This window comes from Stomoxys calcitrans, chromosome 3 (assembly GCF_963082655.1).
Source record: "Stomoxys calcitrans chromosome 3, idStoCalc2.1, whole genome shotgun sequence".
In the NCBI taxonomy this organism is placed as follows: Eukaryota; Metazoa; Arthropoda; class Insecta; order Diptera; family Muscidae; genus Stomoxys; species Stomoxys calcitrans.
In genome coordinates, this window is record NC_081554.1 from 64,489,539 (window position 1) to 64,504,435 (window position 14,897).

Genomic DNA, 14,897 nt, shown 5'->3' on the forward strand with positions numbered 1-14,897 from the left:
CAGCCATTTTAAGTTTTCCAAGTGAAATTTCGATTTTTCAAGGATTTTTGATGGAGTCACGAATTAAGGCCCATTTCCCTCTACGACGCATAGTTTAGGAGATACAGCCATTTTAAGTTTTCCAACTGAAATTTCGATTTTTCAAGGATTTTTGATGGAGTCACGAATTAAGGCCCATTTCCCTCCATTTTTCAAGGATTTTTTGATGGAGTCACGAATTAAGGCCCATTTCCCTCTACGACGCATAGTTTAGGAGATACAGCCATTTTAAGTTTTCCAAGTGAAATTTCGATTTTTCAAGGATTTTTGATGGAGTCACGAATTAAGGCCCATTTCCCTCTACAACGCATAGTTTAGGAGATACAGCCATTTTAAGTTTTCCAACTGAAATTTCGATTTTTCAAGGATTTTTGATGGAGTCACGAATTAAGGCAAATTTCCCTCTACGACGCATAGTTTGGGAGATACAGCCATTTTTAATTTTTCAAGTGAAATTTCGATTTTTCGAGGATTTTTGATGGAGTCACGAATTAAGGCCCATTTCCTTCTACGACGCATAGTTTAGGAGATACAGCCATTTTAAGTTTTCCAACTGAAATTTCGATTTTTCAAGGATTTTTGATGGAGTCACGAATTAAGGCCCATTTCCTTCTACTACGCATATTTTAGGAGATACAGCCATTTTAAGTTTTCCAACTGAAATTTCGATTTTTCAAGGATTTTTGATGGAGTCACGAGTTAAAGCCCATTTCCGATTTTTCAAGAATTTTTATGGGGTCACGAATTAAGGCCCATTTCCCTCTACTACGCATGATTTAGGAGATACAGCCATTTTATGTTTTCCGAATGAAATTTCTATTTTTCAAGGATTTTTGATGGAGTCACGAATTAAGGCCCATTTCCCTCTACGACGCATAGTTTAGGAGATACACCCATTTTAATTTCCAAGTGAAATTTCGATTTTTCAAGGATTTTTGATGGAGTTACGAATTAAGGCCCATTTCCCTCTACGACGCATAGTTTAGGAGATAAAGCCATTTTAAGTTTTCCAAGTGAAATTTCGATTTTTCAGGGATTTTTGATGGAGTCACGAATTAAGAGATACAGCCATTTTAAGTTTTCCAACTGAAATTTCGACTTTTCAAGTATTTTTGATTTAGGCCCATTTCCCTCTACGACGCATAGTTTAGGAGATACAGCCATTTTAAGTTTTCCGCATGAAATTTCGATTTTTCAAGGATGGAGTCACGAATTAAGGCCCATTTCCCTCTACGACGCATAGTTTAGGAGATACAGCCATTTTAAGTTTTCCGCATGAAATTTCGATTTTTCAAGGATTTTTGATGGAGGCCCATTTCCCTCTACGACGCATAGTTTAGGAGATACAGCCATTTTAAGTTTTCCAACTGAAATTTCGATTTTTCAAGGATTTTTGATGGAGTCACGAATTAAGGCCCATTTCCCTCTACGACGCATAGTTTAGGAGATACAGCCATTTCAAGTTTTCGAACTGAAATTTCGATTTTTCAAGGATTTTTGATGGAGTCACGAATTAAGGCCCATTTCCCTCTACGACGCATAGTTTAGGAGATACACCCATTTTAAGTTTTCCAACTGAAATTTCGATTTTTCAAGGATTTTTGATGGAGTCACGAATTAAGGCCCATTTCCTTCTACGACGCATAGTTTAGGAGATACAGCCATTTTAAGTTTTCCAACTGAAATTTTGATCTTTCAGGGATTTTTGATGGAGTCACGAATTAAGGCCCATTTCCCTCTACGACGCATAGTTTAGGAGATACAGCCATTTTAAGTTTTCCAACTGAAATTTTGATTTTTGATGGAGTCACAAATTAAGGCCCATTTCCCTCTACGACGCATAGTTTAGGAGATACAGCCATTTTAGGTTTTCCAAGTGAAATTTCGATTTTTCAAGGATTTTTGATGGAGTCACGAATTAAAGCCCATTTCCCTCTATTTTTCAAGGATTTTTGATGGAGTCACGAATTAAGGCCCATATCCCTCTACGACGCATAGTTTACGAGATACAGCCATTTTAAGTTTTCCAAGTGAAATTTCGATTTTTCAAGGAGTCACGAATTAAGGCAAATTTCCCTCTACGACGCATAGTTTAGGAGATACAGCCATTTTAAATTTTCCAACAGAAATTTCGACTTTTCAAGGATTTGTGATGGAGTCACGAATTAAGGCCCATTTCCCTCTACGACGCATAGTTTAGGAGATACAGCCATTTTAAGTTTTCCAACTGAAATTTCGATTTTTCGAGGATTTTTGATGGAGTCACGAATTAAGGCCCATTTCCCTCTACAGCGCATAGTTTAGGAGATACAGCCATTTTAAGTTTTCCAACTGAAATTTCGATTTTTCAAGGATTTTTGATGGAGTCACGAATTAAGGCAAATTTCCCTCTACGACGCATAGTTTAGGAGATACAGCCATTTTAAATTTTTCAAGTGAAATTTCGATTTTTCAAGGATTTTTGATGGAGTCACGAATTAAGGCCCATTTCCCTCTACGACGCATAGTTTAGGAGATACAGCCATTTTAAGTTTTCCAACTGAAATTTCGATTTTTCGAGGATTTTTGATGGAGTCACGAATTAAGGCCCATTTCCTTCTACGACGCATAGTTTAGGAGATACAGCCATTTTAAGTTTTCCAACTGAAATTTCGATTTTTCAAGGATTTTTGATGGAGTCACGAATTAAGGCCCATTTCCTTCTACTACGCATATTTTAGGAGATACAGCCATTTTAAGTTTTCCAACTGAAATTTCGATTTTTCAAGGAGTCACGAGTTAAAGCCCTTTTCCGATTTTTCAAGAATTTTGATGGGGTCACGAATTAAGGCCCATTTCCCTCTACGACGCATGATTTAGGAAATACAGCCATTTTATGTTTTCCAACTGAAATTTTGATTTTTCAAGGATTTTTGATGGAGTCACAAATTAAGGCCCATTTCCTTCTACGACGCATAGTTTAGGAGATACAGCCATTTTAAGTTTTCCAAGTGAAATTTCGATTTTTCAAGGATTTTTGATGGAGTCACGAATTAAGGCCCATTTCCTTCTACGACGCATAGTTTAGGAGATACAGCCATTTTAAGTTTTCCAACTGAAATTTCGATTTTTCAAGGATTTTTGATGGAGTCACGAATTAAGGCCCATTTCCTTCTACGACGCATAGTTTAGGAGATACAGCCATTTTAAGTTTTCCAAGGGAAATTTCGATTTTTCAAGGATTTTTGATAGAGTCACGAATTAAGGCCCATTTCCCTCTACGACGCATAGTTTAGGAGATACAGCCATTTTAAGTTTTCCATTTCGATTTTTCAAGGATTTTTGATGGAGTCACGAATTAAGGCCCATTTCCCTCTACGACGCATAGTTTAGGAGATACAGCCATTTAAGTTTTCCAAATAAAATTTAATAATAACACACACTTAACACTAATTAGCAAAAATCCAAGATACAGCCATTTTAGGCTCTCCAAGTGAAATTTCGATTTTTCAAGGATTTTTGATGAAGTCACGAATTAAGGCCCATTTCCCTCTACGACGCATAGTTTAGGAGATACAGCCATTTAAGTTTTCCAAATAAAATTTAATAATAACACACACTTAACACTAATTAGCAAAAATCCACACCTTCGTAGACTAAACTTGTCAATAAAATAATCTCTCCTTGATTAGCTTCATCCTAATTGACAAATTTTCTTCATCTAAATGCTGACAAAGAAAAAGCATGAACAGTGACAAGCCATCTATATGCGATTGTTCTTAAGCTGCATCCTACGAGTATCTCTTGTTTTCATTTTTCGTTTAATTTTTCTAACAATTATTTTTATGTGGACATAATTGTCTATTATGTGGGCGAAGGTAACATTAATCTCAAAAAACACCTGCATTTAATTGCAATCCCTGAGCAAAATCAATCTGAAAACTAATTGTTATCCAACCACGCCTTATGAGTTTTCATCTATTATTGCGATATGGTGATGCATTTAGGAGTGATAGACATAGTAAGAAAAATTTTTAAGTGTTATAAAAGGCATATAATACACTCAACTATGATATGGGAGTTCTACCGATTTCGTCATTTTATTTGAAAGTCATGGAAATATTGATTTGGGACCCAATTAAGCGCGTTATGTTTGTGACCGTCGTATCCATCTATTATATCTGTCTCCGTTCTCCTGTTCAAAGCACTGTAACTTATGAACAAGTTAGGCTAGAGGTCAAAAACGCAACTGTATTCGCCCCCTATTTAAGAATCATCCAATAAAAGCTCGTCTGCCGATTTGATACAGAAAGACGGAAAAAATGGAAAAACGTCTAAGTTTGAATGTTTATCACACCACTATGTAACTAACTTCGCAAACATGACAACATTGAACACAATATCTTGTGGGAGCAATGGCGAATGAGACTCAATTAAGTGTAAGATGAGATTTCTCTATGTGGCTGCCTTTGTTATAAAAAAGTATTTTTTATCCTATGTACGGTAAAAATCCTTTTACCCAAAGGTATACATCTTAGCCTTTAATGTCAACAGCAAAAAGAAGTAAAAAATCTTACCCACAACCCTCTTTCTTTATTAGAAACCATGGGAGCGAATTTAAAGCAGTTTTTTTTGTTATTAAATACCCTCCTCTAATTTCGTTATTCAGTTTGTAACACGTCGAAATGTCATTTTAAGTGCATCTAGCCATGTCCGTCCGTCTGTCGAAAACACGCTTATTTTCGAAGGAGTAAAGAAAGCATTATATCATACTTCTTGAGCCTCAAGAGAGCGCTATTCTTATTCAATTTGACTGAAATTTTGCACATTGACTTCTGCTATGACCTCCCACATATATGGTCGGAATCGGTCATACACCTGATATAACTCACATATAAACAGATTTCCTTATTTTACTTTTTGACCCCCTTGAGGGCGTAATTCTTACTGATTTGGCTGAAATTTTACACAATGACATCTTCTGTGACATTCAACATACGTGCTTAGTATGGTCTGAATCAATCTATAATCTGATATAGCTCCTATGTAAGCCGATCTACCGATTTTACATTTTGAGCCCCTATAGGGCACAATTCTTATGCTCAATAGGCTAAACATTTTTCACATCGACTTCTGCTTTGACCTTCAACTTACGTGCCAAGTATGGTCTGAATTGGTCTATAATCTGACTAGCTTCCCGGTGGTCCGCTTCGCTACTACTGTTTTTGAAACCTCTTATTAGTATAGGGCTTCCGAAAACATAGTCAGTTTATAAGACTATGAAGTTTTGTAATAATTGTGTATAAAATTTCAGAAATCTCTGTAAAGAAAGTAGCAAAAAGTACCAATGCATCGGAAAAATCTTTAAGTCACCCAATATATATTGTCAAAGTATAAATGAATTAAAACTTTGAGCGCTTTAGCTGAATTCGTTAAGAAAGTACCAGTTTGTATGTTTTAGTACCTAAATTTACGATTTTGAAGAAAGTCTTCTGGTCGCCCAAAATGTATAGTCACGATCTAGCTGCATCCCAATTCTGAGACGGAATTAAAAACAAATCTGCTAACCCCCCAATATTTACTGTCAAGGTGCAACCGTATCCTAATTTTGAGTACTTCAGCTCAATTCGTAAACATTGTACCATTTTGCATGTTTTAGTACTAAATGTACGAATTTGAATAATCTTCTTGTCATCCTTGTCACTTCTTGTTTATAGTCAAGGTGTACTTGGTACCAAAATGTACGAATTGTAAAAAGATCATAGTCACCCATCGTATTTTTCCTAGTTATACCAATATGGCAAATTTCAAACCCCTAGTTCTGTACAGAAAGTACAAAATGGTACCAATTTGGGTTCCAAAAAGTACGAAATTTGAATTGATCATTTAGTCAGCCATCATTTATTTCTTAGTTGTAGCTTTATGCCAAATTTGGGACCACTATCTGCAACTATGAAAAGAGTACCAAATAGTACAAATTTTGGTACCAAAACGTTCGAATTGTGAAAAAATCTTTTAGTCGCCCATCATATATTTCTAAGTTTTACCTACATGCCAAATTTTAGACCTCTAGCTCCATCTGCACAGAAAGCACTAAATGGTACCAATATTTGTACCAAAAAGTACGAAAAGTAAAAACATCGTAGTAACCCATCATATTTTTCGTAATTTCATCTATATACCAAATTTCAGATCTCTAGCTGCTTCTGTAAAGAAAGTACCAAATGCCACCAATTTTGGTACCAAAATGTACGAATTGTGAATAGATCATTTAGTCACCCATCATATATTTTCTAATTGTACCTACATTCCAAATTTCAGACCTCTAGCTCCATCTGTAAAGAAAGTACCAAATGTTAACCATTGCGGTACCAAATGTACGTTTTCTCCCGTTAGCAGTAGTATTTTTCAATTTTTCGTTTCACCCTCATCCTTTTGCATGTCTTTTTAGTCAAATTTCAAAATTCTAGCTTTGCCCATCCGCCCTGTACAAAATTCACCCATCTCGTACATTTTTGGTACGTTTTTTAGTACCTAAATGTACAAATTTCCATTGTGCAAAATTGTGATTGCCAAAGTGTACTAAAATTCAGAGCTCTAGTTCAATTTACAAAAAAAGTACCAAATAATACACCAACTGCGGTACTAAACGTACTATTTCTCTCACTTCCGGTACGATTTTCCAAAATCTTATTTATGAAACCCTTTTTTTCGAGACGCTCTTTAATTTGAGCCAAAGAACATATTTCTAGACCTTTCCGTTCGCACTGGGCAATCATGTACCTTTTCGTACTTTTTGGTACTTTTCATTACCTAAACGTACGAATATCACCAAATCCGGCCTTATTCCGTGCCTATGACCCAACACCAACATTCGTGCAAAATTTCTTGATTCCAGCTTTTGCCGTTTGGGCTAAACGCAACTCTTTTATGTATATAAATATAACTCCAATATAAACCGATCTCCCCATTTTACTTCTTAAGCCCCAGCAATTCTTGTCCGATTTGGGTCACTTCTAACAACTGTTCAAATCGGTTATAGCCTGACTTGATATAACTGCCATATTAACCGATCTTGGATCCTGACTTCTTGAGATTCTAGAGGGAGCAATTCTTGACCGATTGGTGGTGTTTTGGTATCACTTCTAACAACGATTCATAACCTGATATAGCTGCCATATAAAACGATCTCCCGATTAGACCTCTTGAACTTCTAGACGGCGCAGTTCTTGTCCGATTTGGTTAAAATATTGCAAAAATTTTGCACGTTGAGGATTTGCTTCCAACAACTGTGCCAAGTATGGTCTAAATCAGTTCATAACCTGATATAGCCGCCATATAAACTGATCTCTCGATTAGAGAGAGGGCGCAACTCTTATCCAATTTGGTTGAAACTTGGTACAGGTCGTTTTAGAATGGCTTCCAAAAACTGTGCTAAGTATGGTTCAAATCGGTTCATTACCTGATATAGCTGCCATGTTAACCGATCTTCCAATTTGACACGCAATTTTTACTCAATTTGGCTGAAATTTTGGAGGTGGTATTTTGCTAGGACTTCTAACAACCATGATAAGTGTGGTCCGTATCGGTCAATAACTTGACCCATATATATATATAATTTAAACATCATTCAAAGAACTTGACAAATGCAATCCATGGTGGTATGCAAGATTCGGCCCGGCCGCACTTAGCATGTTTATATACCCCCCACCAAAGAATACACTAACCTAGTCATTCCGTTTGTAACACCTCGAAATATTGATCTAGGACCCCATAAAGTATATATATTCATGATCTTCTAGACATTCTGAGTCGTTCTAGCCCTGCCCGTCCGTCTGTCGAAATCATGATAGCCGTCAAACGCGTAGTCAGAAGGCGGGTGATAAGGGAAACGACTCAGGGGGAGGATGTTCTCGGGATTCGCTTTCCAGGGAGGGAGTAACGAGAAGCGAATCCTGTATTGAAGATAATTATATCTCGGTCTTTATAAATGGAGAGGGAGTGGTTTGGGGCTATACTCCGACACACAAAATATCGGTGCGCCAATGAGACAGCCGGACGAGTGTATGTTCTTTCAGGCATAACGATAGCCGCAAATGAAATTCTGGTAAGGCATTCACAGTTTTCGAAATCGAAGTGGAATCCCTGAATAGACTCCAGTTTCACGACATAGTGCTACCATGGATTAGCGCATACGACGGCGCCGTATTGGCGATTAACTCCAATTTTCTCATTGAAATTTTGCACAGATACTTAAGATTGATGTAGGTCATTGGGGATTACAAATGAGCCATATCAGTTCAGATTTGGATATAGCTCCCACATAAATCGATTTGTCTTCTTGAGCCCCAGGAAGCCGCAATTTTTGTCCGATTTGGCTGAAATTTTTCATGTAGTGTTTTGTTATGACTTCCAATAACTGTTCCAAGTGCAGTACGGATCGATCTATAACCTGATATAGCTCCCATATAAACCGATCTCCCGATTTGACTTCTTGAACCCCCGGAAGCCTCAATTTTCATCCGATTTAGCTGAAATTTTGCACGTTGTGTCCAAATCAGTCTATAACCTGATACAGCTTCCATATATACCGATCTCCCGATTTGATTTCTTGAGCACCTGGAAGCCGCATTTTTTGTCCGATTTGGCTGAAATTTTGCACATGGTGTTTTGTTATGACTTCCAACATCTGTGTTAAATTCGGTCCAAATCGGTCTATAACCTAATATAGCTCCCATATAAACTGATCTCTCGGTTTGACTTCTTGAGCCCCTGGAAGCCTAAATTTTCATCCGATTTTTCTGAAATTTTGCACATAGTGTGATGTGCAATGACTTTAAACAACTGTGCCCAGTACGGTCCAAATCGGTCTATAACCTGATATAGCTCCCATATAAATCGATCTTCCGATTCCGATATCTTGAGCACCTGGAAGCCGCATTTTTTGTCCGATTTGGCTGAAATTTTGCACATAGCGTTTTGTTATGACTTCCAACATCTGTGTTAAATTCGGTCCAAATCGGTCTATACCCGGATATAGCTTCGATATACACCGATCTGCCGATTTGACTTCTTGAGCACCGGCAAGCCTCAATTTTTGTCCAATTTGGGTGAAATTTTGCATGTAGTGTTCTGTTATGACTTCCAACAACTGTGTTAAGTACGGTCTAAATCCGTCAATAACCTGATATAGCTCCCATATAAACCTATCTCCCGATTTGACTTTCTGAACCCCTGCAAGCCGCAATTTTTGGGCGATTTGGCTGAAATTTTGCACATAGTGTTCTTTTTTGACTCCCAATAACGGAGCCAAGTACTGTCCAAATCAGTATATAGCATGGTATAGCTCCTATATAAACCGATCTCCAGATTTGATTTCCTGAGCCCCTGGAAGCCGAAAATTTTCTTCGATTTGGCTGAAATTTTGTACATGGTGTTCTGTTATGACTCCTAACAACTGTGTCAAGTACGATTCAATTCGATCAAGAACACGATATAGCTACCATATAAACCGATCTCCCAATTTCACTTCTTGTGCCCTTACAATCCGCGATTTTTATCCGATTTGGCTGAAATTTTGCATATAATGTTCTGTTATGACTCTCAACAACTACGCCAAGTACGGTCCTATTTGGTCTATAACTAGATATAGCTCCCGTATTTTAGCAGAATCCATGGTGGTGGGTCCCCAATATTCGACCCGGCCAAACTTAGCACGCTTTTACTTGTTACTTGTTAATTTTACAATAACATTTTGCATACTTTGTGTGCAACTACAATTCAAACAGTGTACAAAATGGCTAAAATGTTTATGGTCGGTCTCACTTGTCCATTCTGTCCTTTTAGGCAAGTAACTCCAACCGTCGACGAAATTGTTGTCAATCCCTACTTGCATGAATAAGCAATTATGTTGCCATTTATAATTTGAAATCGATTTCTGAAGCGTATTCTCTTCTCCATGCCCATGCTACCATGAAAGCAACAATCAGATTATATTCGTTTTGTGAGAAAATAATTGAATAGGATTGAGCATCATAGTACTTGTGCTGCTCCTGCAGTTCCATAAAATAGACAGACCGAAAGACTTTCACTGGTGATTCCTATCATCTCGCCAGTATTGACTGTCCCTTTTATGCTTGAATTGCAGTTTCATTGCATTGCAGGTACCTTCCCCAGACATTGAATTTTTGTTAAGCAATCGATGTGTTTGTCTTAAATTTGATCAGCCGAGAGTGCGATTAGTAAGAATGTGAACAGAAATGGTAGGGTTTTATTCGCTCTTTTATGGCTATTGGGTGTCAGGTTTTGTTTTGAGGAATAACTTGACTATATTTTTTCGCGATCGATATTTTTCACGATTATTTTTTTTTTTTTTTTTTTGATAACATAACAGATTTAAGGGCCAAGTACCGGGGTGTAATTTTTTACCACAAACCTAGCTGGAAGAGGAACTTCGGGGAGAGAGTCAAAAGGGGACTAAATGAGCTCTGTTCTCAGTAGAAACCTTTTCGACCCTTTCAACACTAAGGTCTAGTTCTACTGTTGCAAATTGCAAATTTGTACATGAACATTCCATTAAGGAACAGAAGCAAACTTCTCACATATCAATGAGTGCTTTCCGACTCAAGCTTAAGCTAAATGATAAGGGACCTCCTTTTTTAAACCGAGTCCGAACGGCGTGCCGCAGTGCTAGACTTTTTTGGGGAGAAGTTTTTACATGGCTCCTATGCATAGCATATTACCTCAAAGCATTAGGAGTGGCTAGTTTTGCTTTACTTTACATTAATTGGCTTTGACAGAACATTTGTACCATTAGACGAACTTCGCATAGTTTGCCCAAGCTCCTCGATCTTCTGTATTTCTTCTCCAGTTTCTGAGATTAAGTTTTGTGATGTCTTTCATCACTTGATCTTTTTATCGGCGTTTTGGTCGTCCCAGTTTGCGTGTACCACTGTGCTCGCCTTAAAAAGACTTCTTCGCTGTAGCGTCTCAAGTTATTCTGACAACATAGCCTAGCCAACTCAACCGTTGTATTTTGATACGTTTAACTATGCTAATGTCGCACAGTGGGAGAAAATAAAAAAAAAAACTAATAAAAAACAAGTAAAAGCGTGCTAACTTCAGGCGGGCCGAATCTTATATAACCTCTACCATGGATCGCATTTGTCAAGTTCTTTGAATTACTTTTTCAAATAGAAAAACACCACCTCCAAAATTTCAGGCAAATCGAGTTATAATTGCGCCCTCTAGAGGCTCAAAAAGTCAAACTGAGAGATCTTAGACGCATATTTCGAGGTGTTACAAACGGAATGACGAAATTAGTATACTCCCATCCTATGGTGGAGGATATAATATTCCATGTGACAACGGGTAGAGATATCTCTTTGAAATGATTAGAGCTGAAGTGTAAACGAGATTGTGTGCAAAATTTCAGGATCCTCGGTTATCTGGGCGCCTTTTGGCAGGCCCCTAAAGTTGGTCACCTCGGTATTTCGAAATATTGTTTGGGCTGCCAAATCTTCATTTGTGTTCCGATTTTCACAAATCGAAATCATGCATTATTGCCATCTGGAAGGTCATGTTACACGGATGGACCAAAGCTAGAGAACAGAGTGGGCCTGGAGAACTACATTGAGAACCCAGGGACTGAGATCTCTTTTAGACTGCCTAACCACAACACGGTCCTACAGGCGGAGATGTGGGCGATCACGGAATGCGTAAGGCAGTGTGGTGCTAACGCGAGGACGTCGAGTATGAACACCTTTAAGGACAGTAAACTGGCCATCAGGTCAATAAGAACCAGGATAGTAAAGTCACGAACAGTCTTGGAATGTAAGAAGAAGATTAACTCCTTCTTTAGGGATGGCACAATTCGCATCGTTTGCTTGCCGGCCATAACGGAATAAGGGGAAATGAAAGGGCAGACGATTTGGCGGTGAAGGCCAGGGGACTGCCGGCGTACCCCAAACACTTGGCTCCAAAATTAGATATCAAATTCGTTTTCTACTCTCAAATTCCTTTCTTTTGAGTCCCATAATGGGTCAAATAACCCATTCACATATCTTTAGGAGAAAAAGCGCGATCTAGACTTGAACGCAAATTTTAATGTCATATTCGTAATCTACTCTCTAATACCTTTCATTTGAGTCCCATATAGGCATGGTCGGCTACAATGCCCATTTGAAAGTATTTGGGAGTGGGCGACCTCCCATTACTTCGACCTAATGTTTTACGCCATATTACCTATTACTTTTCATTTGAGTCCCATATTGACATGAACTTGAAATGTATCTGTTTAGAGGAGTTTTGGGGTTGGGGGGCCCGCTGGGTACTTTGACTCAAATTTTAATGCCATATTCGTTTTCTGGTCTCCAATACCTTTCATTTGAAACCCTTTTTATGCCCATCGGACCACTTTCGGATATGGGTGGCGTATTTGGGGTTAGGGGGAGGGTCCGCGTCCACCCGATATCTAGAAATCATATAGTCTTTGTTTCATTCCAGACAAACGTACACAATCTATGGAAATTTAAGAAAATCGGTTCAGCCAAGTATCATACAGTCTGTGACCCCCTATACTTCGATCTGCATTTGTATGCTAGATTCGAAATCTACTCTCGAATACCTTTCATTTGAGCCCCGTATTGAAATGAACGTCCAATATGTCTGTTTGGGGGAGTTTTGGGGTTGGGGCGGCCCGATTGGTACTTAGACCCAAATTTTAATACCATATTCGTATTCTACTCTCCAATACCTTTCATTTGATACCTATATTGTCCCGATCGGTCCCCTTTTCATTTTGGGTTGTGTTTTTAGCATAAGGGGGAGGGTCCGTCCCCCTTCCGATACCGAAAAATTATATAGCCTATGTCCGCCCCCTTCCGTTATCAATAAATTATAAAGCCTATTCCTAATTCCTGACCATATTCGTAATCTACTCCCGAACACCTTTCATTTGAGTCCCATATTGTCATGATCGTCAAATAAACCCATTTTAAGGGTTTTGGGTGGGGCAGCCACCCAGGTACTTGGACCCAACTTTTACAATGAAATTGAATTTTATATATAAGATTTATTTTGAAGTTTATATTTTTGTACGATAAATTCAAAAATGAATTGACATACCAAATTCTACGCCTTGAACCAAACTTTTATTTTGAATTTTACATTTACGTTGGGTTTTTGTGAGGCGAATTCAAAATTGTTTTGACATTTGCAGTTCCATCAGCTGTGCTAATGCTGCCACCTTATTAAATTCGCCTTGATCCCTAGCATAAACGCCGTAAAGTTTTAAGTGACATTAATTTTATTTTATTTTATTTGTTGTATCATTGCTAGCCTGGGTGGGTGGTTAATTAAACCATTCGAGATTCTCAAAGAAACCAATAGAATTGATGTATGGCAGTGTATGTAAGCATGGTTGAATGGTGAACCCTATGTGTAAGCATAGTGGTGTTATAACGAAAACATTGTTGATAAAACTTTTTTTTTGTAGACAGATACTAAAGCCGTAAGAGATAACAAACTACAGCTGATTGATTGAAATTGACTGTTGCCAAAAAAAGGCCCATCAGCATAAAGTGAAACGTGTCGTTAGAATAGAAGCCGGTTTATTAAGAACATTTTCTCAGTGAACAAACTGCATACATTACCTAAGTGGTGCATTCGAACATGGAGGTTATTAAACAGGGAGCCTTATTTCTTATGTCCGAGGAATGTTTCGAGAACTATTTTGACGAGCACAACTACTTCGATGGTAAGTGGGGGAGTCGACGGATATTGGTTAAACATTATAAAGATGAATGACTAATATTGCCTTATCTTTGTCTTGCAGTACCCTGTTTCAAAGCCTTACTAAGTAAAGGCTTGGGGCTGGCCATTATTGCTGGATCCCTGTTGGTAAAGGTGCCGCAAGTGCTGAAAATTTTTCACAACAAATCTGGTGAAGGCATTAATTTGTTTTCGGTGCTCTTGGATTTAAGTGTCATCACTTTTCACATGGCCTACAGTTATGTAAACGGTTTCCCATTCAGCGCCTGGGGCGATGGCACCTTTTTGGCATTCCAAACTGCTGCCATAGCAGCCATGGTTCTATTCTACAATGGTGCCAAAGCTCAATCAATTCTATTCTGTGTGTTCTATGGTTCGTTGGTGTATGTGTTGTGTTCTGGTCTGACCCCTTTCAAGATTTTGGTCACAGCGCAAAGTCTTAATATTCCCGTATTATTATTGGGCAAGTTTTCCCAGGCTTTCACAAACTACAAGAATGGATCTACAGGCCAATTGTCGGCGGCCACAGCATTCTTACTTTTGGCCGGTTCGTTGGCACGTATTTTCACTTCTATTCAAGAAACCGGTGATATTATGATGGTATTAACTTACTGTGCATCATCCTTCGCCAATGGTGTTATTGTTGCCCAGATGTTATACTATTGGAATAAGACGGACGCCAAGAGTGGCAGTGGTGCTGCCAAGAAGGCCGCTGGTAAATCCGTTGCTAAGAAACCAAAAAGCAAGAAGGTCGATTAAAACTAAACATCGTTAAAAAGTTATATTTAATTTATTTGAAATAAGTAAAAATTATGTTTTAGATGTGTGCAAAGTCACTTTCCGGCGAATCCAATGACATTTTTATAATAAAATTTGAAGATAGTTTCGTTTTAAAACTTAAACCAATGATCCTTCATTTGTGGTCTAGTTAAAAATAGCTATTACATTACGTGAAAAGCTGACTTTGATTCTTTTATTGAGCAAATAACACGTCACACTACAATTCTTATGAACTGATCCGAAAGCTATGCAAAATATCAAAATTGTTGAAGTTTTAGTAACAATATCTATGGATTATCTCAACAAGGTCTAACCTTTGGACCCAAGTG

The 14,897-nt window shown here is 38.0% G+C and overlaps 1 protein-coding gene across 5 annotated transcripts; it reads left to right on the forward strand.

Annotated features, from left to right (window-relative positions):
* The first annotated feature begins 13,269 nt into the window (after window positions 1-13,269).
* LOC106089629 (mannose-P-dolichol utilization defect 1 protein homolog) lies at window positions 13,270-14,690 on the forward strand. 5 transcript variants are annotated; one of them, XM_013255538.2, is made up of 3 exons: window positions 13,270-13,458; window positions 13,514-13,774; window positions 13,853-14,690. In XM_013255538.2, the coding sequence occupies exons 2-3, from the start codon at window positions 13,690-13,692 to the stop codon at window positions 14,545-14,547; spliced, it is 780 nt and encodes a 259-aa protein (XP_013110992.1). In that variant the 5' UTR covers window positions 13,270-13,458; window positions 13,514-13,689; the 3' UTR covers window positions 14,548-14,690. The 5 variants fall into 5 exon arrangements, with proteins under 5 accessions (XP_013110992.1, XP_013110993.1, XP_059221992.1 ...); XM_013255539.2 differs by having other exon boundaries at window positions 13,518-13,774; XM_059366009.1 differs by having other exon boundaries at window positions 13,270-13,428.
* Window positions 14,691-14,897: the final 207 nt, after the last annotated feature.